The sequence below is a fragment of the Sus scrofa genome, chromosome 15, assembly GCF_054392235.1.
Source record: "Sus scrofa isolate SSC_HxYL_T2T_F1_AM1 chromosome 15, Sscrofa_HxYL_maternal_Yorkshire_Landrace_v2.0, whole genome shotgun sequence".
NCBI lineage: Eukaryota > Metazoa > Chordata > Mammalia > Artiodactyla > Suidae > Sus > Sus scrofa.
The window spans coordinates 46582427-46605404 of record NC_139397.1 but is presented as its reverse complement, the minus strand read 5'-3'; the positions used below and the strand labels follow the sequence as shown (position 1 = coordinate 46605404).

At 46.0% G+C, this 22978-nt stretch overlaps 1 protein-coding gene across 7 annotated transcripts in view; it reads left to right on the top strand.

The window, feature by feature from the left end:
* The window catches only part of ERICH1 (glutamate rich 1), a 51940-nt gene that overhangs the window by 6000 nt on the left and 22962 nt on the right, over positions 1–22978 (top strand). For all 7 annotated transcript variants that reach the window (XR_014829681.1, XR_002339062.2, XM_084999724.1 and 4 more), the window contains exons 2-3: positions 5199–5345; positions 18955–19086. Coding sequence is in view for 5 of the 7 variants with exons in the window: in XM_084999724.1 (XP_084855850.1) it covers positions 5199–5345; positions 18955–19086 (279 nt within the window). In the remaining 2 variants the exon portion in view is untranslated. The remainder of the gene's footprint in view (positions 1–5198; positions 5346–18954; positions 19087–22978) is intronic.

Genomic DNA, 22978 nt, shown 5'->3' with positions numbered 1-22978 from the left:
CTGTACACAGGTGTTGGAATGCATAGAACTTTGTCATCATAATGAACTTCTTAAGGAAAAGAAAGATATTTCTGGCATTAATGGGTAACTCGGGTCTCAAAGATCAAAGGTTTTTTTTTTTTTTTTCTACCACATATTTTTCATCTTCCTTGGCTTTTCTCAGCATGGCCTATCATAGAAAAAAAAGTTCCGATTTCCATTTCCCCCCCAGGAGCCTTTCCTAACCGCACAGCTGATCCCCCCATCAGGGGCTTCCAGGCTGGGAGGCGTGCAGGGCGACGCCCATTGCGCAGGAAACCTGTTTCCTTGACATGCTGCTGTTGGCACCTCTGTTACAAATGGAGCAAGCAAACCCCTTCCTTTGTCATACCCAGCTGTTAGGTTCTGAAACACATACCTGCTGCAAGAAGAGTTCAGAACTGAGTCATTTACCACCGACAAGGAAACTTTCCTTTTGAGGTACATGTATTTACAATTCTTCCTAGGTGTCTCATTTCCAAAGAACACTTTGCTGACAACTAGTTTTGTTGGCTTGTGTCCTCAACCTGAAATAGCAAGTTTCCCTGCAGTCCTCTCCAGAAGCTATATTGAGAGGATTCTTCCCTGTGACACAGAGATGCTTGCCCTGTTGACCTCTCATCCTGTGAATTCCAGAATTTTTTTTTTTTCCACATTGCTGTGTCTCAGGCCCCAGTTCCAGTGGCCGTCCTTGTCTCCTGCAAGCATTCAGCTTCCGCTCCCCTGCTTTTTATGTTTTGCTGATTACTTTTTGACAGACACCAGAGTTTCAAGTTACAACCTGCTCTTGCTGCCAGGAGAGGGGCGCATCCAGGGTGGGGAGCAGGGTGTAAGGAAGGGGAAGAGGCAGGCATTTCATTTGGTTCCCATGGCGACAGGAAGCTGCTTCCTGGACCAGAGGGCCTTGCTCTGCTCTTTTCTGTTTGGTTGTTGTTGTTGTTGTTTTGTCTTTTTGCCATTTCTTGGGCCGCTCCCTCAGCATATGGAGGTTCCCAGGATAGGGGTCGAATCAGAGCTGTAGCCACTGGCCTACGCCAGAGCCACAGCAACGCGGGATCCGAGCCGCATCTGTGACCCACACCACAGCTCACGGCAACACCAGATCCTTAACCCACTGAGCAAGGCCAGGGATCCAACCCACAACCTAGTCGATTCGTTAACCACTGAGCCACGATGGGAACTCCTGCTCTTTTCTGTTTTTGAGCAGAGTGGAAAATAAGCAGAAAAGAGACTTTTAACCTCTAAATTGATTTTTAGGCCTACATTTGCAGTAGGCGTGCACATGCTCGTGCACACACGTACACACACAGGAACAAGGTGCATTTCCTCAGAGCAAAGATGACAGATGCTTTTCAAAAATGATGCTTTACTGTGTGCCGGTATCCTGAAAAAAATAACCTTTCATTTATGTTCTGCTTTTAACATGAATCCCTGAGTAGGTTTGGCCAGTTAGTATTAAGTCCCTGGTTGTAGGAAGCTGCAGGCAGTTCATGGGGCTCCCACCTCTTTCACAGCCATGGGGGCTCAGAGAAGTGAGTCTGGTGGCTATACAGCATTTCTTTTGATCTGAAATAGCTGGTAATTTCTCTTTAAGTAGACTATGAGCTCCTCTTGTGACAGGAGCCCAGTGGGACTGCCCAGGGGCAGCCCCATGGCCCCTTCGAAAAACAGAGTACTGCCCACTTGGGGCAGGTCCATGCCAACTGCTTGTTTGCTTCAGAGGACAATGTTCAGACAGTGTTGTCTCAGATGCTGGTGGAAAGTGATATTCACCAAGGAGTCCTCCAGCAGTATTAGTTGATGGAAAGTATATTAATTCTTATACATTGCTCTTTTAAAGCTGATTTTTTAGAAATTAAAGTCTTTCTTTTTTTTTTTTTTTCTTTTTTTTCTTTTTGTCTTTTTAGGGCCACATTCGCAGCACATGGAGGTTCTCAGGCCATGGGTTGAATCGGAGCTGTAGCCACCAGCCTACACCACAGCAATGCGGGATCCATGCTTTGTCTTCAACCTGCACCACAGCTCCCAGCAACGCTGGATTCTTAACTCACTGAGCAAGGCCAGGGATCAGACCTGAGTCCTCCTGAATACTAACTGGGTTCGTTAACTACTGAGCCATGAAGAGAGCTCCTAAAAATCATATTATTTTAAAAAGACTCTATGCTTTAAATTGTGGCAACTGAAAGTATTAGACATGTATATTTATTAGCCATATTATTTTAATCTGAGATACCTGAACACTTGGAGTGGGTTAAGACTTGCTAATTAAAAATCCTCATTGAAGACGCAGCTCCCACTCTTGCTGTTGACATGCACATGCTGGCTTCTCTTGGGGTCATCGGTCCTCGTGCCTGTTGACAAGACCCTGGATAAGTAGCTCACAGGTTGTGTGTGGTATGTGAAACCAGCCTTTGCCAGGAGTGAAAGCAGTCATGCTGCATGATGCCCTTGAACTCATCCCTTTGTGAAGCATGTGCTGTAGGGAAGCATGTGCTTCTGCAGAAAAAGGTGTGTTTTTGTTTGTGAGGTTTTAATACACACACATGTAGGATGCACAACGCGCTGCGCTTTCGGTTTACAGGATGCTTAATCCTGTTTAGCTTAGGATCCTGAAAGGTTTTCTCTTTTAGTTTTTGGACTACTGTGCTCACTTTTATCTTATTGTATTGTATTGTATTTTTGTCTTTTGTCTTTTAAGGGCCGCACCTGCTGCATATGGAGGTTCCCACGCTAGAGGTCTAATCGGAGCTTACAGCTTCTGGCCAACACCACAGCCCCAGCAATGTGGGATCCAGGCCACCTCTGTGACCTACACCACAGCTCATGGCAACGCCAGATCCTTAACCAACTGAGTGGGGCCAGGGATCGTACCCACAACCTCGTGGTTACTAGTCATTAACCACTGAGCCACAATGGGAACTCCTGTGCTCATTTTTAAATTTCAAACTTTGGAAAATTATCTTTCCCATTTGATAAAGTATGAATTGTACAGCCCTCTGACCTTTATGAATTAGCACATCTGAGTCTGGGTGCCATTCTCCCCTCAGTCACCTACCAAATATTAATTTGGGATTTAAACTTTTATATTTAAGTTGTACTTTTTATTAACATTTGTTTTTGAATTTTGAAGGCACAGCCTTGTTTCTCATCCTTAGCTGGTTTGCATGCCAAGCCCCGACCCCAGCTCGTGGCCCTGGAATCTGCACCACGAGACCCAAGCCTCTGTGGTGACAATGCCAGACCCTTCTGTTGCACCACAAGGGAACTCCTAGATAAAGTTTACTTTATCTGCCTTTTGTTTCCCTAGAAATTGCCACGCTGATATCTTGGAATAGAACATTTCCCCCTCTGCTAGTTAAGGAAATGGACATGGCCATTTGATTTCTAGCAGAAATTTTGGAACCTTCCCTTCGAATGCATCTCTGAGCCCTGATCTCACAGAACGGCCCACCTCTCACCATGACCCAGGTGCTGCCTCAGGCCCTGTTCTACAGAAGTACTGGGACCATCCTGGGCTGAATCTTGTGCTATTCAGCTGGCCACAGGTATGGCCTTGAGAGATGGCATTGTCACCAGGATGGTTTCCTCCAACCAGAAGCTCTGGTGCTCAGGACATGGCGTTCTTCCCATGAGCCCCGCTGAACACAGGCTGGGATTTCAGAGGTTTCTGAGGAGGCCTTTTGTGTTTTTAGACCCAAACTGAGTTTTTTACAACTGGAACTGGTGAAGGGGGTTATTTCTAATGTGCGTACTGCCTGAGAACGTGATGAAGTTAGCGGTGGTCTGTCTTCAGGGTCAAGGGCCTGCCCTCCATGCCCACAGCTGCCTGGCACACCTCCCCTCACACAGTTCAATGTCCCTTCACACAGCTCGGCGCCCCCATGTACCTCCCACCTCATCACCTGAGGAGCTGGGGCTCTCTCTAGGATCCCAATTTCTTCCCCAGATGCCAGAGCAGCTTTCTCTCTCTTTGCTGATTTTTTTCTAAATTTAAGAAGGTTAAAACAAATTCATTTGATGAACCTTTTCCCCTCACCTTTTCTAGGATGCTGTTTTGAGATTCATACCTGTTCGTTGTTCACGCTTAAATTGGGACGGAAATATTTATTCATTGTGGCAGCTCTTGCCCTCTAGTTAGAGCAGAATTGTAAACCAAAATAAAAAGTGAAGGTTGCACACCTTTGTAAGAAACTGGTGGGCAGGCGGGTGCTGGAGGGGGGCCGGGGGCTGCCCGGTGCCTGCCCTACGTGTCTGCCCTATGTGTCTGCCATGGCCCCATCCTCCTGGGGCACATGGGTGCCAGGAACTCAAACCCAGGTCTGAAAGCAGCTCACAGTCTGTGTTTTCCATGTTTGTTCAGCCAGAGATGCGGTGAGGGGAGAACAGAAGTATGAGCCCAGGTACAGACCCCCAGGTCCCAGTCCTCATCCTCCCCACAGGGCTTCGACTCTGTGCCCACACTTGTGGGCATCCTGTGCCTGGAGGTCCTTCCATGGGGACAGTGTCAGGAGGTGTCCTGGAGAGACAGTGCCAGGGGTCCTCTGATGGGGACAGTGCTGGGGGGTCTTCTGATGGGGACAATGCTCGGGGGCTTCTCTAACAGGGATAGCGCTTGGGGGGGGGGTCCACTGATGGGGACAGTGCTGGGAGGGTCCTCTAATAGGGACAGTGCTGGGGGGTCCTCTGATGGGGACAGTTCTGGGAGGTCCTCTGATGGGGACAGTGCCAGGGGTCCTCTGGGGGACAGTGCTGGGGCATCCTAAGGGACAACCCCAGTGATGTCCTGTAGCAGGATGGTGGTGATGTCAGGAAGTCCTTGTTTTTTGTTGGGTTTTTTATTTATTTTTTTGTCCTTTTAGGGCTGCACCCGTGGCATATGGAGGTTCCCAGGCTAGGGGTCTAGTCAGAGCTGTAGCCACCAGCCTATGCCAGAGCCACAGCAACACCAGATCCGAGCCGCATCTGCAACCTACACCACAGCTCACGGCAACACCAGATCCTTAACCCACTGAGCGAGGCCAGGGATCAAACCCACAACCTCATGGTTCCTAGTCAGAATTGTTTCCGCTGCACCATGACAGGAACTCCAGGATGTCCTTGTTTTATATAAAATCTATTTGCAATGTAAATAAAACTGCCAGCAGTAACTCTTTTCTTTTGCAAATTGCTTGCTTCTGTAGTGTTTGTTGGAAAAGTGCTGAAGAAACTTTACCCTGATGTTCCACATGGCCAAGAAAAGAAGGCACCAGTGACTCCAGCTTCCAAAAACCCACTTGAGAAAGTGGCTCCTGAGAGATTGAAGGGGGGCAGCATCCGCCCTGTGTCAGGTGAGCATGAGTCCCTGTGACCTCACAGGGGGGTGGGGGGGGGGTGGGCAGTGATCGTTTTCACGCTCTGGTAGACAGTTACTGAGCTTGGGGAAGGAAGAAGCCAACATGGGCGCCGCCAGCCAGGGACAAGGTCAAGGTTGCCGTTTGCATTGGGTTCATCTGCACGCTGTTCCTTGTCGTAGAGACTGGATAGCTAACCCTGCCGCCCAGTCTTCCCTGTCACCCTGCCCCAGTCACTGTCCACCCTGGGTGGGCCCCTGACACTGCTCCTCACAGACGTCTGTCTGAAGACCCTGAGCAGTGGGGTGCTCAGCAGCAGAGGCTCCTCTCACTCTGGGTTCTCATCAGCGTGGCAGTGTCACCGGTGAGGGGCCGCTGAGCAGGACACAGGCAGGGCTGCAGCCCTTCACTGCCCAGGTGGACCTGAGCCTGCAGAATTCTGGGAACCCTTTCTCGGGGTTGTCCCATTTCTCTTTGGCAGTGGCCCCTCACTGTGCTCTGTTCCCAACCGATTCTGTCCCTGAGCACTGGTCTCCTGCTGGCCTGGCTCAGTCACTTGTGTCCACACATCCTGACACTTGGTTGACCGATCTTGGTGGGCAGGCCTGACAGGCCCAAGGTGTGCCAGCTGCCCACAGGCCAGATCCTACAAACAACCCTGAGTGTGGCCACGGGATGGCCAGGCACGCCCAGAGCTGTCTAACCTGAGCAGCCATGCCCATGGATGAGCACGAGGAAAGGGTGTCCCTCCCGAACGGGGGCTGCGCAAGCCTGTCCCTCAGAACAAACCACGGCCACTGAGTTCCCTTTCTGGGTCCTCTCCTGTGCCTGTGTGTGGTCCAGGGCATTGAGCATCTGCCGTGTCCCCCAGGACCGCTGCCTGCTGCTGTCTGACAGAGCCCACAGGGGTGGGATGTGCCCCGTCTCTCTGGGATTATACTGGAGGGAGTGTGGCTGCTGTTTAGTGTGGTTTCACTTTCCAAAGAGTGTGCTGTCGGGGGCTGAATTGTGTCCTCTGAAGTTCATACAGTCAAACCCTGATCCCCAGGGCTTCAAAGTGTTGATGGTATTTGAGGACAGGCTTTAAGAGGTGGTGAAGTTGAAATGAGGCTGCTGGGCAGGTCCTAATCCAGTGTGATGGACGTCTTGATGAGAAGAGGCCATCAGGACACAGACACGCATAGAAGGGCCACCATGTGGGGAAACAGTGAGGAGGCAGCCGTCCACACGCTGGGAGAGAGGCCTCTGGGACCCGCCCACTGGTACCTCTGTCCTGAGTCCAGCCTCCAGGACAGGGAGAGAATGGATGTCTGTGATGTAAGCCCCTGGCGTGCTGCTGCCTACACGATGGATTCAATACCCACTCCACCTGCGGGAGACCCCGGGGGTTTTGAATAACAGACAGTTCAGACAGGCAGGTGCTGTGGGGAGACACGCTGCTCACAGGAGGGACAGGCCACCTGTGATGTCCTGGCTTTCTGTCCAGATTTGTCCAAACCAGTGTCCTTGGTCTTTTGAAAATTTTAGGGTTTATTTGCATTTTCTTCCCTCTTCTGCTTGATAATTTTAACAGTGATTATTCACCAGTGGTGAGGCCAGTGGAGAAAAAAATGAGGTGGGACAGTTGAGGCTTCACATGTAGGTGGTCCTTTCTCAGGAAAAAAAACTGCAAATTCCAGGCCAGTTCCCCCTTTGAAGATAAATGATAAATAATGACCAGCGGCCCATCACATGTACATTTCCTGGCCAAACGTGATTGACTTTTCATTTTTAAAATTAGTTCAGGGAGCTCCCATTGTAGCACAGTGGAAACGAATCCAACTAATATCCGTGAGGATTCAGGTTCGATCCCTGGCCTCGCTCAGTGGGTTGGGCATCGATTGTTGCCATGAGCTGTGGTGTAGGTCGCAGATGCAGCTCATAGCCTGCATTGCTGTGGCTGTGGTGTAGGCTGGCCGCTACAGCTCTGATTTGACCCCTAGCCTGGGAACTTCCGTACGCCACAGGTGCAGCCCTACAAAGCAAGAAAATAAAAAAAAATTTTAAATAAAATCACTTCAAAAAAAAAAAAACACTCCAAGACGTTGTTTGCCTTCCTAGATGTGGTTAAGAGACAGCTGTTCACATTAAGATTCATGTTTGCTAAGTCACATTACATCTGAGTGTAGTGATGACCAGTGAGAAGCTTAGATGGCTTAGCATGTTTTCCAGGTTCACTGGTGGTGTAACGAGGATCAGTACATCAGTCCTTTTTGTTGCTGATTACTGTTCCATTCTGTGGATAGGCTGCATTTGTTTATCTGTTCATCAACGGGTAGACATTTGGGTTGTTTCTGTACTTTAGGGTATTATCAATAATGCTGATTTGAACACCCCCACACCAGTGTCTGTGTGAACATGTGTTTTCAGTTCTCTTGGCTGTAAGCCTAGAAGTGGAATTGCTGGTCATGTGGTGATTCCATGTCTAACGTTTTGAGGAACCGCCAAACTTTTCCACAAGCAGTTGCACCACTTTTTACCCCATCTGTCGTGCAGCCGGGTTCCGGTTCCTCCACATCCCTGGCAACAGTTGTTCTTTTCTGTTGTCTTGATAGCCGTCCTAGTGGGTGTGAATTTGCCCTCACTGTGGTGTTGGCCATTTGTGTATCTTTTTTAGAGAAATGTACATGTAACTCCTTAGCCCAATTTTTAATTGGATTGTTTGTCTTTTTTTTGGGTTGTAAGAGTTGGTTATGATCTGAACTCTAGACCTTTATCAGATCTATGAGTTGCAAATATCTTCTCCCATTCCACAAGTTAGCTTTTCACTTCCTTGATGGTGTCTTTTGAAGTATAAAACATTTTAATTTTGATTAACTCCATTATATCTACATTTTTCTTTCATTATCTGTGTTTTTGTTGTCATATTTAAGAAACTATTGCCAAATCCAAGGTCATTTTTCATCTAAGTTTTCTTCCATGAGTTTTGGTAGCTTTAGCTCTTACTTTTAAGGCATTTATCCATTTTGAGTTCATGATGTCTGTTATGTGAAGTAGAGTTCCTGATTATTCCTGTGCCTGTGGATACCCTCCTGTTGAAGACTGCCCTTTCCCCCTTGAGTATACTTGGCACCCTTGTCAAAATTGGCCATGGATCTTTAGGTGCATTTGTGGGCTCTCAGTTCTATCCTATTGGTCTCAGTGTCTGCCCTTAAGCCAGTGCCACAATGCTTTAATTATTGTAGCTTTGTAGTAAGTTTTGAAATCAGAGTAAGTCTTCCAACTTCATTGTTTTCCAAGATAGTTTTAGCTTTTCAGAGTCCCTTTGCAATTCCACCTGAATTTTAGAATCAGCTTTTCCATATCTGCAACAACAAAAAAAGGCAGTCAGAATTTTAATATAAATTGCATTGAATTTGCAGAACACTCTGAGGATTATTGGCATCTTAATATTAATTTGTCCAATCTATGAGTTTAGGATAGCTTTCCTTTTAAGTCATCTTTAATTCCTTTTAACAATAGTAGTTTTCATTATAAATTCTACACTTAAAAACAAATTTATTCCAGAGTATTTTATTCTTTTTGATAACTATTATAAATGGAATTGTTTTCTTTTTTGGAATATTCATTGCTAGTATATGGAAATACTAATAAATCCTTTGACCTTGGATTAGACAATAGTATCTTAAATATGAGAATATAGCTTTTTGTGTATTGATCTTGTATCCTGCAACTTTGCCAAACCTATTACCTCTAAGCGTCTTTGTGTGTGTGAGGATTCTTCAGGGTTTTCTATGTGTAAGGTCACATCTGTGAGTGGGGATACTTTCCTTCTTCCTGTTCAGTCTGGATGCCCTTTCTTTTCTTTCTCAACTAATTACCTTCTTAGAACTTTAGTATAAGGTTGAAGAATAGTGGCAAGACTGTAAGTCCTGGTCTCATTCTGATCTCAGGGGGAGGCAGTGCCCAGGCTTCCTCAGTGGAGTGTAATGTCAGCTATCGGGTTCCATGGTGCCATTTGTCATGTCAGAGCTCCTGCTGTTCCTAGATTGTTGAGTGTTGTTGTTGTTTTTTTTTTATTGTGAAAGAGCAAAATATTTTTTTGAAGCCATATATCCCAGGAATTTTGAAGGAAAAGCATGATAATTTATTTTAAGGCTGAAGGCAAAACAGTGAAATCACAACCAAATAGACAAATAAAAGCTGTATGTAGGTCATATGAAAAATTCTGTAAAGGTCATTTTGAGAGTTCCCTTGAAAGCATGAGGCTCGCGGAGGAGGCGTTTGGTGAAAATCCGAGCCGCAATAGTGTCCACGTCTTTTTAGTATGAAGATGCAGTAAATGCGGGAAGGGGCCTTGGCCAGTCAGTCCTTGGATGAGGTTGAGAAAGTGTTCTTTGTACAGTTAGGACAAAGCATGGTGATTATGATTTGTTCACTTTACAGAAGCACTTTTACTTTTTTTGGTTTTTTTTTAGGAGAGTGTTGGTAATTCCGCTTCTTCTTAAAGGCGAGGGCATAATCTGTAAACAGCCACAACAACCAATATTTTGGTGAATTTCTGTTACCCAGGAGCCCATATTGGACCCTTATTTTTTTGTTACTGCATTTAGTATTATTTTAATTTATCAGTTGTATCTGCATATATTTATCTTGTTTTTTATTACAGTTTTTATTTTTTCCATTATAGTTGGTTTAGAGTGTTCTGTCAATTTCTACTGTACAGCAAAGTGACCCAGTCATACATATATATTATATATATGTATAAAATATATATATATACATATATTCTTTTTCTCACATTATTCTCCATCATATATATCTACACATATATTTTTAAAATTTTTTGGGGGGGTGTCTTTTTTAGGGTTGCACCTGCGGCACATGGAGGTTCCCAGGCTAGGGGTCAAATTGGAGCTGTAAACGCCAGCCTATGCCACAGCAACACGGGATCCAAGCCGCGTCTGCGACCTACACCATACAGCTCATGGCAACGCCAGATCCTTAACCCACTGAGCGAGGCCAGGAATCGAGCCCGTGTCTTCACTGATACTAGTCAGGTTCGTTGACTGCTAAGTCACGATGGGAACTCCTCTACATATATTTTAAAGAGTCAAATAATCCCACAAGAATTTAAAAAAGCAGGCTCATCCTGTCTGAGCACCGTAGCACAGACACACCTATTCCAAAGGCAGCAGCCATCCCAACTGGGGACTTGTCACCCTGTCCCTAAATGCACACTGTCCATGCTTCCCATTTGTTCTGTTCTCCAGCCTTATCTGTTGACTCTCAAGGGGGCTGAGGGTTTGGTCCCTCATCCCCACCAGAGGCGAGCATGCCCCCCCAGCCTGCATCCTTCTAGGACACGTTGGTCCTTCTCCTTGGGCCTGTCTCCCGCCTTCACCACTTGGGAGTTGATACCTGTCACTCTTTCCACCCACATCTCAGAGCATGGGATCATTCTGTCTCATACTTTAGTGGAGTTGGTGGAGCTTGATGAATTTAGTCATTGTCCTGGGTTCTTTGTGTGTTTGCTTAGTTGTCTACATACTTCCAGTGTTTCCCCAAATCTTGGCCTCGCTCCCTGAATCTCAGCTGCCTCTGATACAGTCAGCTGTGCCAGTTTTCCCTCTGGAGCCTCTCTGCCTGTGGTCCTGACCCTGCCTGGCCTGTCTCCTCCGCTGCTTGCACCCTCCCCACCTCCACCCTGCGGAGGTGCCTCTAGCCCCCCGGACCTCCTTGATTTTCCCTTGTTAGGTTTGCTCCTTCAAACACATTCCCTAGTAGCTTCCGGAAAAGTGGACTTGGGAGATAAATATCTGGGGAACTTTGAATTAAAAAAAAAAAATTTGGTTTCAGATTACTTTTTCCTATTCTTTTCCATTATAGTTTATTACGGGATAATGAATATAATTTGCTGGGCTGTACAGTGGGACCTTGTTGTTTATCTGTTTTTTTTTTTTTTTTACATTTTTTAAACGATTTTTATTTCTTCTGTTATAGTTGGTTTACAGTGTTCTGTCAGTTTTCTACTGTACAGCAAAGTAACCCAGTCACACATACATATATACATTCTTTTTTCTCACATTATCATGCTCCATCTCAAGTGACTAGATATAGTTCCCAGTGCTATACAGCAGGAGCTCATTGCTTATCCATTCCAAAGGCAATTGTTTGCATCTATTAACTCCAAATTCCCAGTCCATCCCATTCCCTCCCCCTTAGCAACCACAAGTTCATGCGCTTCTTTTCTGTGGAAAGGTTTATTTGTGCTGTATATTAGATTCCAGATATGAGTGATGTTTTCTATATAGTAGTTTGTATCTCTTAATTCTCAGCACCGAATTTATCCCCACCCCCCTCCCCCACTTTCCTCTTGGGTAACCTTAAGTTTGTTCTCTATGTCTGTGAATCAGTTTCTATTTTGTAAATGAGTTCACTGTGTCTTTTTTTTTTTTTTTTCCTTCCTTTTAGGGCCCCACCTGTGGCATGTGGAAGTTCCCAGACTAGGGGTCAAATTGAAGCTGCAGCTGCCAGCCTATACCACAGCCACAGCCACAGCAACACCGAATAGGAGCTGCATCTGCAACCTACACCACAGCTCATGGAAATGCCGGATCCTTAACCCACTGAGCAAGGCCAGGAATCAAATCTGCATCCTCATGGATACTAGTCAGGTTCCTAACCCACTGAGCCGAAATGGGAACTCTCACTGTGTCATGTTTTAGATTCTATTTGTAAGTTATATCGTATGGTATTTGTCTTTCTCTGTTTGACTTACTTCACTTAGTATGATAATCTCTAGATCCAAGCATGTTACTACAAATGGCATTATTTCATTCTTTTTATGGCTGAGTAGTATTCCATTGTATGTGTGTATCACATCTTCTTTATCCATTCATCTGTCTGTGGGCATTTAAGTTGTTTCCATATCTTGGCTATTGTAAATACTACTGCTATGAACATTGGGGTGCATGTACCGTTTTAAATTAGAGTTTTGTCAGGATATATCCAGGAGAGAGATTGTTGGATCATATAGCAACTCTATAAAAGATATTTTTTTTCTTTTCTTTTCTGTTTTGTTTTTTTTTTTTTTTTTCCACAGCCACAGCATGTGGAAGTTCCTGGGCCAAGGATGAAACCCACACTGCAATTGCAGCCTGAGCCACACAGGAACATCCAAAAAAAATATTTTATTCTTACACTTGACAGTTTCACAGGGTTTGAAATTCTGAGTTAGAAGTCATTTTCGCTCATAGTTTTGAACGAAGGCTTGACTTGTTGAGAAGTCGGGTGTCATTCTGATTCTCAGTCCCGTTGAATAGAATTGGTTTTTCACCCGCCTTGGGATTATTTTAGGTTTTCCTTTTTCACCCAGTGAATTGAAATCTAACACTGCATTTTCAGTGAGGGTCTGTTTTTATCACCATACTGGGTATTCATGGGCCCTTTTAGTGCAGAATCAGGCTAAAAATTGTTTCCTTGGTGATTTCTGTGCTGTCATCCTGAGGGTCATCAGACTTTGGGGCTCCCAGGTGATCACATCTTTTCCTCTTCCAGTTCATTTTCCGTGTCTTAGTGGTCTTGGTCTCCTTTCCCCGTGATCTTCTCAAGTCTGTCCCCACACTTGCGCTATTCCTCATTTCTGTGATCCCATTGGTGCTTCTTCAGAGGTGGAAGAGAGGGTGAGGTCCCCAGCATTCACTTTGGGAAGACTCCCCAGAGACCCAGGGTCTGCCCTCTGTTGGCGCATGGAGCTGGCCTGCCAGGGCTCCCACCTGCCTCTTGGCCCCCTTGCCAGCCGTCAGCTCTAGAGGCTTCTTTCTGGATGCTGTCCAGGCAGATCTATCTGCTAGGTAGCTGCCCCTGCTTCTGGGCTCAGTGTCCTCGGGGCTGCTCCCCCATCCTCTATGCTTCCCACCCACCTGCTCTCATGCCTGGGCTGGGGGAAACAGCAATGAAGGCACTTGCTCAATGAGGCCTGGTCGGCATCGTGATTGCTGGTGGGCATCCCTTTGGCTGTGCTGGGCGCCTCCCAGAGCCAGCCCCACACCCCAGGACTCCATGGCTGCCCCAGGCCACAGTCACAGAGACCCTCCCCACGTCCTCTGGCTGTTCTCTTGTTTTTTTTCCGTGGCTGCTGCTCTCCATTTACAGAAGGAGGGTCTTCTGGGTGGAGAAGCCACATTGGGACCTGGTAGAGGCCTTGAGTAAAGAAAGTGAACTATTCTAATGATGGGTGACAGTTATTCCAATGACAGGTCAGATGTTTTCCATTTCTTTGCTTTCAGCAAAATTGAAGGAAATAATTGAGTTATCAGCTGATAGATTATTAAAAAGAATCTTTTATGATGGATTTCTCTGTGATTTATAGTGTGTAAGTCAGAAAGAATTAAATGAAGTAACATTGCTATTGAAAAATCTCTATACACTGTCATGTACTTATTGATGTGTTCAGTTTCTCAGCAGGCTGTCTCTGTAAAAATGAAAAATAGGTTGAAATGCATGTTAGAACCCTGACTTATTTATTATACCAGTAATAAATCTCTTCCATGTTTCTTTCTTCTAATTAAGAGACTCATTTCCAAAAGGATTTAACTTTGTATTGAATAATTATCAAAAGTAATTATTATTTTGATCAATTGCATTCTACTAATTGTAATAATTCAGAAAGAATAGGAACTTAGTACCATAGAAATTTTTAAAAGAATGAAATTTGGGAAGTGTGAAGTGTTAAAATCATTGTATTAGGGCAGAATTGGAGGAAGGTCAGAGTTCCAGAAGAAAAAAGGTTGGTTTGGATTTCTGACTGAGCTAAGAGCTTGTTAATGCATTTTAGATGGATGAAGGTACCTATCTAGTTGCTGTGGACCTTAGATTCCCTTAGATACACATAAAAGAGGGATGTTAGGAGTTCTCACTGTGGCACAGTGGGTTAAGAATCCTACTGAAGCAGCTTAGGTTGCTGCAGAGGTGCAGGTTTGATACCTGGCCCAGGGAAGTGGGTTAAGGATCCGGCATTGCTGTGGCTGTGGCATAGGTTGCAGCTGCAGCTCAGATTCAATCCTGGCCTCATATGACTTCCATATGTCATGAGTGTGGCCATAAAAATTTTTTTAATTGTTTTTTAAAGAGGAATATTACAAGTTCATTTTAAATATCTTTTTACAGTAGAGGAAAATTAGGTCTTTCTCTGGCAGCTCCAAAATATGCATGGGGCACAAGGTTTTAAAACATACAAAAATAGCAAGTGGGGTGGCTGGGGGGCGGGGTCTGTCAGGCAGGCTGCATGGCCTCAGTTTGTCTTGCTGTGTACATACTGTTTATAGAAACGTCTACATGTCTGGAGTTGACCATAGAAATGTTGAAAAGCTGTTTTTTTTAAGGCCGCATACACGGCTTATGGAGGTTCCCAGGCTAGGGGTCCAATCGGAGCTGCAGCTACAACATACACCACAGCTCAAGGCAACACCAGACACTTAACCCACTGAGTGAGGCCAGGGGTTGAACCTGCATCCTCATGGATGCTAGTCAGATTCATTTCCGCTGAGCCACAATGGGAACTTCCCAAAAAGCTCTTTTTGATACAAGCTGCAATCAGTTTTCCATTAAGATGTGAATATTTTCTTCTAAAACCTTGATAATACCACAGATGCCTCTGAACCATCATCACATAGATCTTTCAAATCTTAACGTTTTGTCATACTTCCTCGAAAGTTTCATGTCATTTAAGAAAAGTAATATATGAACCTTGAGGGCATTATGCTGAATGAGCTCATTCAGACAGAAAAAGGCAAATACAGTGTGATCTCACTTACACACATGGAGTCTTAAAAACAGGGACACATAGAAACAGAAGAAACAGAGAGCGGCTGGGTGGGGGATGGGGGGATGTTGGTCAAAGGGCACAACTTCCAGCTGTGGGCTGAATAAATTCCAGGAATCTGACATACGGCATGGTGACTGCAGTTAACAGTACTTGAAAGTTGCTGAGAAAGCAGATCTTAAATGTCCTCACCCAAAGAAGAAATGTAACCATGTGAGGTGAACCCTTCAATGGTCATCATTTAGCAACATATAAATGAAACATTGCATTGTACACCTTAAAGTTACACAGTGTTACAGGACAGCTATGTCCCAGTATAATGACAGCGCTGTAGGTGGAGTCCTTAAATCCCCTCGCCATCCCACTTCCTTTCTTGTCTTCCCAGAATTTGGCAGTCATCATTCCCCTGCATTTTTATTTTACTTTTTTATGGCTACACCCTGCCCAGTACATGGAAGTTCCTGGGTCAGGGATTGAACCTGTGCCGGACCGGCAGCAACACTAGATTTTTTGAACCTACAGCGCCACAGCCAGTACTCCTGTTCTGCACTTTTTTTTCGTTGTTATATGTACACTTTGTTTTATTTACACAGTGTGGGAGGTTTATAAACTTTGCATTCATCATGGAAGTTGCCATTTATCTTGGCCACTGCCAGGTTCGCTGGCGTGACTGCATCAGTGTTTGCGCTGGTTCTCTGCAATCGGCCTGGCTGTGCGTCGGTGCAGTTTCCCCACATTTCTGGGTCTCTGGGCCTGTGATGTTTATCCTACGTGGAGATTGTTCAAGACCTATTCCTTCAAATGTTTTTCTGCCCTCCTTTCTGTCACCTCCCTCGGGGATGGTCTACATACCAGGACTCTTGGTGTTGCCTCAGCTCATAGTGCTCCAACCCTGCTGCCTCTTCCTTCCTCTGGGTTATTTGGCCTCCGCTGGGCTGCTTTCCTCCTGTCCCTAGGATGTGGAGGCCAGCTGGGTACAAGCAGCAGATGGGGAAGGCACCAGAGCTGAACGCCACTGCTGTCACAGAGGCGGGGGTCCCAGCCTGGTCCAGAGACATGCATCCAGCTGGGAGACATGGGTGCATAGAAGCAGAAGGCTGTGGGTTGTTCCCAAGAGCTTTACTGCTCATCTCTGCGGTGTAAAATTCTTGCCTGTTTTAGGTGTCTGTTGTGAACCGGCCTCTATAGCATGCGTCACCTCAAGAGATGACCAGTGTGCACATACCTGTAGAGAAGATTTGATGTAAGGTCCACCTTCTCGAGACAAATAACCATGTTGAATTTCCCAGAAGAAAGAGTTCTTAGATGAAAGTGCAAGAGTGCTCACAGGACAAGTGAAAGCAAAACCCCAAAGTTCAAGGGCAAGAGGCTGCCTGCGGAAAACTGGCCCCAGATGCTGGGCTGGAGGATGGAGGCTGTGGGTTTGGAGCTGGGTGACCAGCAGCACTGTCTGCAGGCGGCTATTTCATTTTAAACAAAATTAACTGGAGGTGAAAACTCAGTTCCCCAGTCAGACTGCATTTTGAGTAGTAGCCAGCATGTGGGACGCACAGATGTAGGACGTTTCCATGGTGGCAGCACCTCTGTTGGGACACCACTTGAATGGCACCCACAGTCTAGCTGACATTGAGGAGGGAGGGGCGGGACAGCAGGGTGAAGAACACTGAGTATGTGGGCTGGCCGGAAAAGTGACAGGAGCTGCACTTGGTCTAAATCCCAGGAGGAGCCAGAATATAAATCTGAGAAGTGGGGACCGTCACGGGGCTGGGAGGAACCGTGGGACAGCTTTTCCCTGTAAAGCCTCATATGCAGCCCAGAGGCATAAAAGAAAATGTTGATAAGTATACCTTGTAAAGTTTAAAATCCTGCGTGGCAGAAGGAGCCCCGGCCAAGTCTGAAGGACGTGATAACAGAGAAGAGAAGTTACAGCTTTTAGTACCAACAAGAGCTTCATGTCCTTTGTGTACAGAGCTTCGGGAGAGGGAGGGCACCACACGTCCTGCTGACTGCTGAGCACCAGGTAGGGACATGGCATCTGACCACACCCCAACGTGCACTCTCTACCCAGAAGAGGTGAGGAAGCAGGCCTGGAGGCCTGTCTCCATCCCAGGCTGCCAGCCACGTAGCTGGCAATGCTGCCTTGGGCCAGCTTTTTCCTCATCACCTCGTGCTTCACTGCCACAAGGCTGCCCATCCACAGCCTGACAATTCAGTGAACAGTAACATTTCCAAGTTCTGTTTGACTTCCTTACTAAGAAAAATTTAGCTGATTAAAAGCTTCCAAAAATACTCTGTGAAAAATGACCAAATATTCCCCGAGAGGGGACAGACTGCTTGAAAGCACATCTCCAACTCTGCCCTTGATTCCAGGAGGAACAACTGGGCAGATCAGATTAATTTAAGAACTACATTCTTACATCTTAGCTTCAAGAGAATCAAATATATTGATGGCAGAAGAATTTGAAAATATTCCCAGGTCTTTACACTTAAACGTCTTGAAACCACACATTCTGTTGTATATATATTAGTCATTTCATTCAACCCTTGTGGTTATTATTTTAAAATAAAATGTTCAGGGAGTTCCTACTGTGGATTAAGAATCCGGTATGGCCACAACTATGGTGTAGGTTGCAGCTGTGGCTCAGTTTGGATCCCTGGCCCAGGAACTTCCATATGCTGTGGGTGAGGCCAAAAAAGAATGAATGAATAAATGAATAAATACATTTTTTAAATGTTCATTTTTCTGTGAAAGACTCATTGGGACACCCACTTATGTTGGATAAAGAAGGTTACATTGCTGTGTTTTGAATGACATGGAGATTGAAGTGTTGACCTGGGGGCAGCACCTTAAGCTGCTTTTCTGGATGGTTCAGGTCAATAGGTCCATTTCCAGGGGTGTGTTTGAGGGGACCACGTGGTCAAGTAATAAGGGTGGCCATAGCAGCTGCTTGTGGTAGTGAACCTTTATGTGCAAATCTAGGACAGTGGTTAAATTAATTAAATTTGCCAATAACATGGAACATCATGTAGCAATTAAAGGATTATGTAGATTTAAACATATCTTAATATTTTATCATGTTCACTTTTGAATATTATAATATGCAAATGTTATAAAATATGATAATGATAAATATGTGATAAAAAGATAAAATATGTGTAGAGTGATCCCATTAAGATGTGTGTGTGTCTGTGTGCACGTATGCATATGTGTACACACACACACACAGTGCATATGGGTTGTTAGCATATATGGAAAAAAGTTCCAGAAGGTTATTCACCAATGTTGAGATTCATGTTGTGATAATGAGGGGTGTGTTATATGGAGTCTTTTTATTTTCTACTTCTTCCTCGTGAATTAGTTATGTTTTTACATCATATTATAAAAACCCAGAAGTTTACATAATAAGTAACTTAATGTGAACTTAAATAATCATAGCTCATTCATTTTTCCTGGCTGGTTATACAGCTGAGTGGCTCTTCTGCCATAACAAACCCGACTAGTATCCACAAGGATGCGGGTTTGATCCCTGGCCTCACTCAGTAGGTTAAGGATCTGGCATTGCCATGAGCTGTGGTATAGGTCACAGACATGGATCGGATCCTGTGTTGCTGTGGCTGTGGTGGAGGCCGGCAACTGCAGCTCCAATTCTATCCCTAGCCTGGGAACTTCCATATGCTGCGGGTATGGCCCTAAAAAGACACACACAAAAAATCAGTATCTGTGGCCGTGACTTCATGCCTTCAGTGAATTTGGAGAATCAAGTAAATGTCTCACGGCATCTTCCCTGCCTCTTCCCGCAGGTAGTGACACTCAGGTCCGGCCTGCACGACGCCTATACACTGTGAGCCTGCCCCCCGAGGGCTGGGCCCCCCCTCCAGAGCCCCCCAGCTTCTCCAGCCCAGAGGGCTCCTCCAGCAGTGAGGACACAGCAGGTAAGAGGCTGGGTGCCTTCAAGGTCTCAGGGTCAGGACTTCACCTGAGCTTTGACCTGAGGGCTTTGGGTGTGGGAGGTACCAGACCTGCCAGTGAGAGTGACTTCCACAGCCTTTTGGGTGGCGATTTTAGGCAAAGAGAGTATGTGAACCAGACTTGGAAAAGGAGGAAAAGCTCGATGGTTACTGTGCCCAGCATTGATGTCCACTTGAATGCCCAGCACCAGTAAGTCAGTTCAGGACGAGTGCCATCTGCAGCTTCTGTGTCCTCTCTCCCCTCACCCACCCCCAGAGGCCCAAGCTGATGTTGACACCCAAGTCCAGCCGCCTCCTCCCTTGGGCTGCGGTTCTGAGCCTGGTTGGGTCGCCCCACCCAGCACTACTGTGAGCATCCCTGACCCTGGTCCCTCGTTTGGGCGCCTGGCCAGGGCCTATCCAACTGGACAGTCCTGCTCATTGATGCAGCTCTGGTTTGTCCCTGGGCCATGTGTGCTTGTCATGAGGACAAGAAGGTGCCCAGAAATCCCGAGAACCACTCTGCCGAAAGGGCCCCAACGGCAAGTGCAGGCTTCAAATTCTTACACTTAGGGTTTTTAGGAATGGGTAGGAGGGTTACACAAGAAGGCAGTAATGTTAGCAAACCTAAACAATACTGTTGGACCTTGTTCTAGGACCTCCCTTACTATGTTCAAGTCACTTAAATACCAAGCTGCAGCTTCGGGTGGAGATAGGACGTGCTCCTCCTGCCCAGGATGTTTGGCATCTTCCTGCACATGTGGCGCTGCGTGTCCTTCTCAAGAAACAGGAAACCTTTGGCCTGAGCTGAGAATGGCCCATGTGTATATGCCAAAAGGAAACTGCCCTTCTTGGCAGCCTCTCCTCACATGCTAAGCAGCCTCATTTAGCAAGCAAGCTCACTGCTCTCCGTCTTGGCACATCTGTAGGATGCTGCCCTGTGTGAAGGTCATGATCAGGATCCCTCTAGGGCAGCTGGGACAGTAAGTCATGTCTGTCCACAGAACATACCAACTCCCAGCCATCTTGGGAGGAATTGGCTTGTGTGTCCTGGGGAAGAGGTGGGGTGGCTCCTGGTGAGACACTCTGCAGACTGGGAGCTGGTGGTTAGGAGACACCATGCCTTTCCTGCAGATACTGAGACATGCTCCTGAGTAGCTGGCAAGAAAGCTGACAGGCCATTTAACTTCCAGAAGAAAATGACATTGTCCCCAGTGCAACATCCATCCCCTGGGCTCTCACGTGCTGCACACTGGCCAGCTGCTGACATGCTGGGCTCCATGCTCTGACTGGCTCTTCTGCCATAACAAGTCTCTGATATGTGACAAGAGGTGCTGGGTGGGTCACCCCTACCTGAGAGGTTGGTTTGAGGCCCACTGGGTTAGGCTTAGGGTGCCTCCCAAGGACATGGTCTTCCTGTCTCTGTGCTCTGGGAAATGTCACTTGGAAGTTCACTTGTATGTTCAGTTTCTAGTGTAGGTTAATTTAGGGCACAGAGTGTTCTTTTCTTTTTAGTTTTTTTTAAACTATTATTACAGTTTTGTTTTTTATGCACTGTGCATTCACCGATGTTTATCTAAAAATTCAGGTGAAAAAAAATTCATTTTAGAGTTCAGTACTAGAAAAATGTATTTGCTTTTGTGAACTGTTATACTCTTCTTATCGTATAAGAGATGTGTTACTTATTTGTACTTTTTGCTTTGGCTACCAGGAAGCTCCAGTCTCAGCTGCTTATTGTTTTATTCAATTGCTTTTGTTTTCCTGGACTTCTGTTTTCTGAGTGATACTTTTCCCCACCTCTCAATTGCCTAACTCCTATTTATTTACTTTACTTACTTTTTTTTCATTCAATAATACATTCATTCATTATTTATCTAGTATTATTTCAGTTATCCAGATATCTAAAAACAGTCATTCTCCAGCAATTAAAAATATAAATAAGATGTATTTTTTGCTTTGTAATTTATTTATTTATTTATTTTTGGTCTTTTTGCCATTTCTTGGGCCGCTCCCGTGGCATATGGAGGTTCCCAGGCTAGGGGTCCAATCGGAGCTATAGCAGCCGGCCTACACCAGAGCCACAGCAACACAGGATCCGAGCCGCGTCTGCGACCTACACCACAGCTCATGGCAACGCCAGATCGTTAACCCACTGAACAAGGGCAGGGATCGAACCCTCAACCTCATGGTTCCTAGTTGGATTCGTTAACCACTGTGCCACGACGGGAACTCCTGCTTTGTAATTTAATCAAATAAACTTCCACGCTGCCCTACCCAGCACTTACATTGCTTGTTTTGAATTTAAGATTTAAACTTCTTACTGGAATCTTAGTTATACAGCTAGGGTAAAAGCTATTACATCTGCTATCATAAAACTCAAAAGAAAAATCTTAAATTGTTTTTAACATTTCACATTCTATTTCAGGACATAGATAGAGAGAGATAGATGGATAGATAGATGGATAGATATTTTTAATTTATTTTCTTTGTAGGGCTGCACCCACAGCATATGGAAATTTCCAGGCTAGGGGTCCAATCCGAGCTGTAGCTGCTGCCCTAAACCATAGCCAACAGCAACGCCAGATCTGAGCCACGTCTGTGACCTACACCACAACTCACGGCAACACCATATCTTTAACCCACTGAGTAAGGCCAGAGATCAAACCCATGTCTTCATGTATACTTCATGTATATGGGTTCGTTACTGCTGCACCACCACGGGAACTCCAGGATATATTTTTTAAAAACAGGCAAAAATGTAATGTATTTTAAACAGAAGACAGAATATCTTCAAAACACTTTCTAAAGTATTTTTAAAGTAGGTATTAACTCCTATTTAGATTGAAACCTTGTAGTGTTGATGTTGCCAAGCAGTGCTGGTGCCCTTTTTGGGGGTGAACCAGGTAAATAGTGTCCATTAAGAAGGGCCTGTGTGCTCAGGCTCTAGGAACACAAGGTAGGCAGGGGGCTCAGGACTCGTGCAGAGGGCTTCCAGTGTGCAGTCATACCAGATTCTGTCTGGTGAGTCACCTGGACACAACCAGCACCACCTAGGGTGCCAGGAGGGCCTCCAGAGACATCGCAGTGCTCAGGAACATGAGTGTTCCCATGGGACAGCCGGCTCTGTGGCGCGGGCCCACCATGAGTCACACTGAGAATCTCAGGTCTGGACTTAGTGACTCAGGCAGAGCAGGCAAGGAGGGCCAGTGGGAGGGGCCAGCATGGCCCAGCTCACATTCAGTGACAAGGAGTAAAGTGTGGGCTGAAGAGAGCGGGTCCCACATGGTAGCCTTTGGCAAGCAAGATGGAGGGAAGTCACGGCTGTGCCGTGATGGGCGTCCCTCTGCCAGGGCCTTGGTTCTGACCCCACAGGTGAAGGTGGATGAGAGACTGGTTTCAGGGGCATTCTGTCTGCCCCCTTTGCCTCTGACATGGGGCAGGAGCAGCAGGAAGGTTTCTAACAGGTGGCAAGGGCTGTTGAAAGTCTTTTGTGAGCTCTGGAGCCATGCAGTCTAAAGTACTGTCCCAAGAACTGTCTGATGTACTCCAGAAATTCGCATTTCATACGAGGCATCTTCTGAATCTGATTACGGTGGCTTCCACCTGGGTCGTCTTCAGGGGCTCCTTCCCAGTCAGATGGGGTCTCAGACCCACCCTCCAGGACCTGGAACTGATGGCCCCACCAACACCCCCTGTGGGAGCTCCTGGCCATGGTGCTAAACACATTGGGATGGTGTCATCAGCCATTCACACACCACCTCCCAGAAGCCCCACAAGATTGACAGAATGCGTCTTCTTTGTGCGCTGTACTGTCAGTCCACATGGAGAACTGAATACAGTTGTGCATTTCACTGTTAGGAGTTGGATATTTCATAAA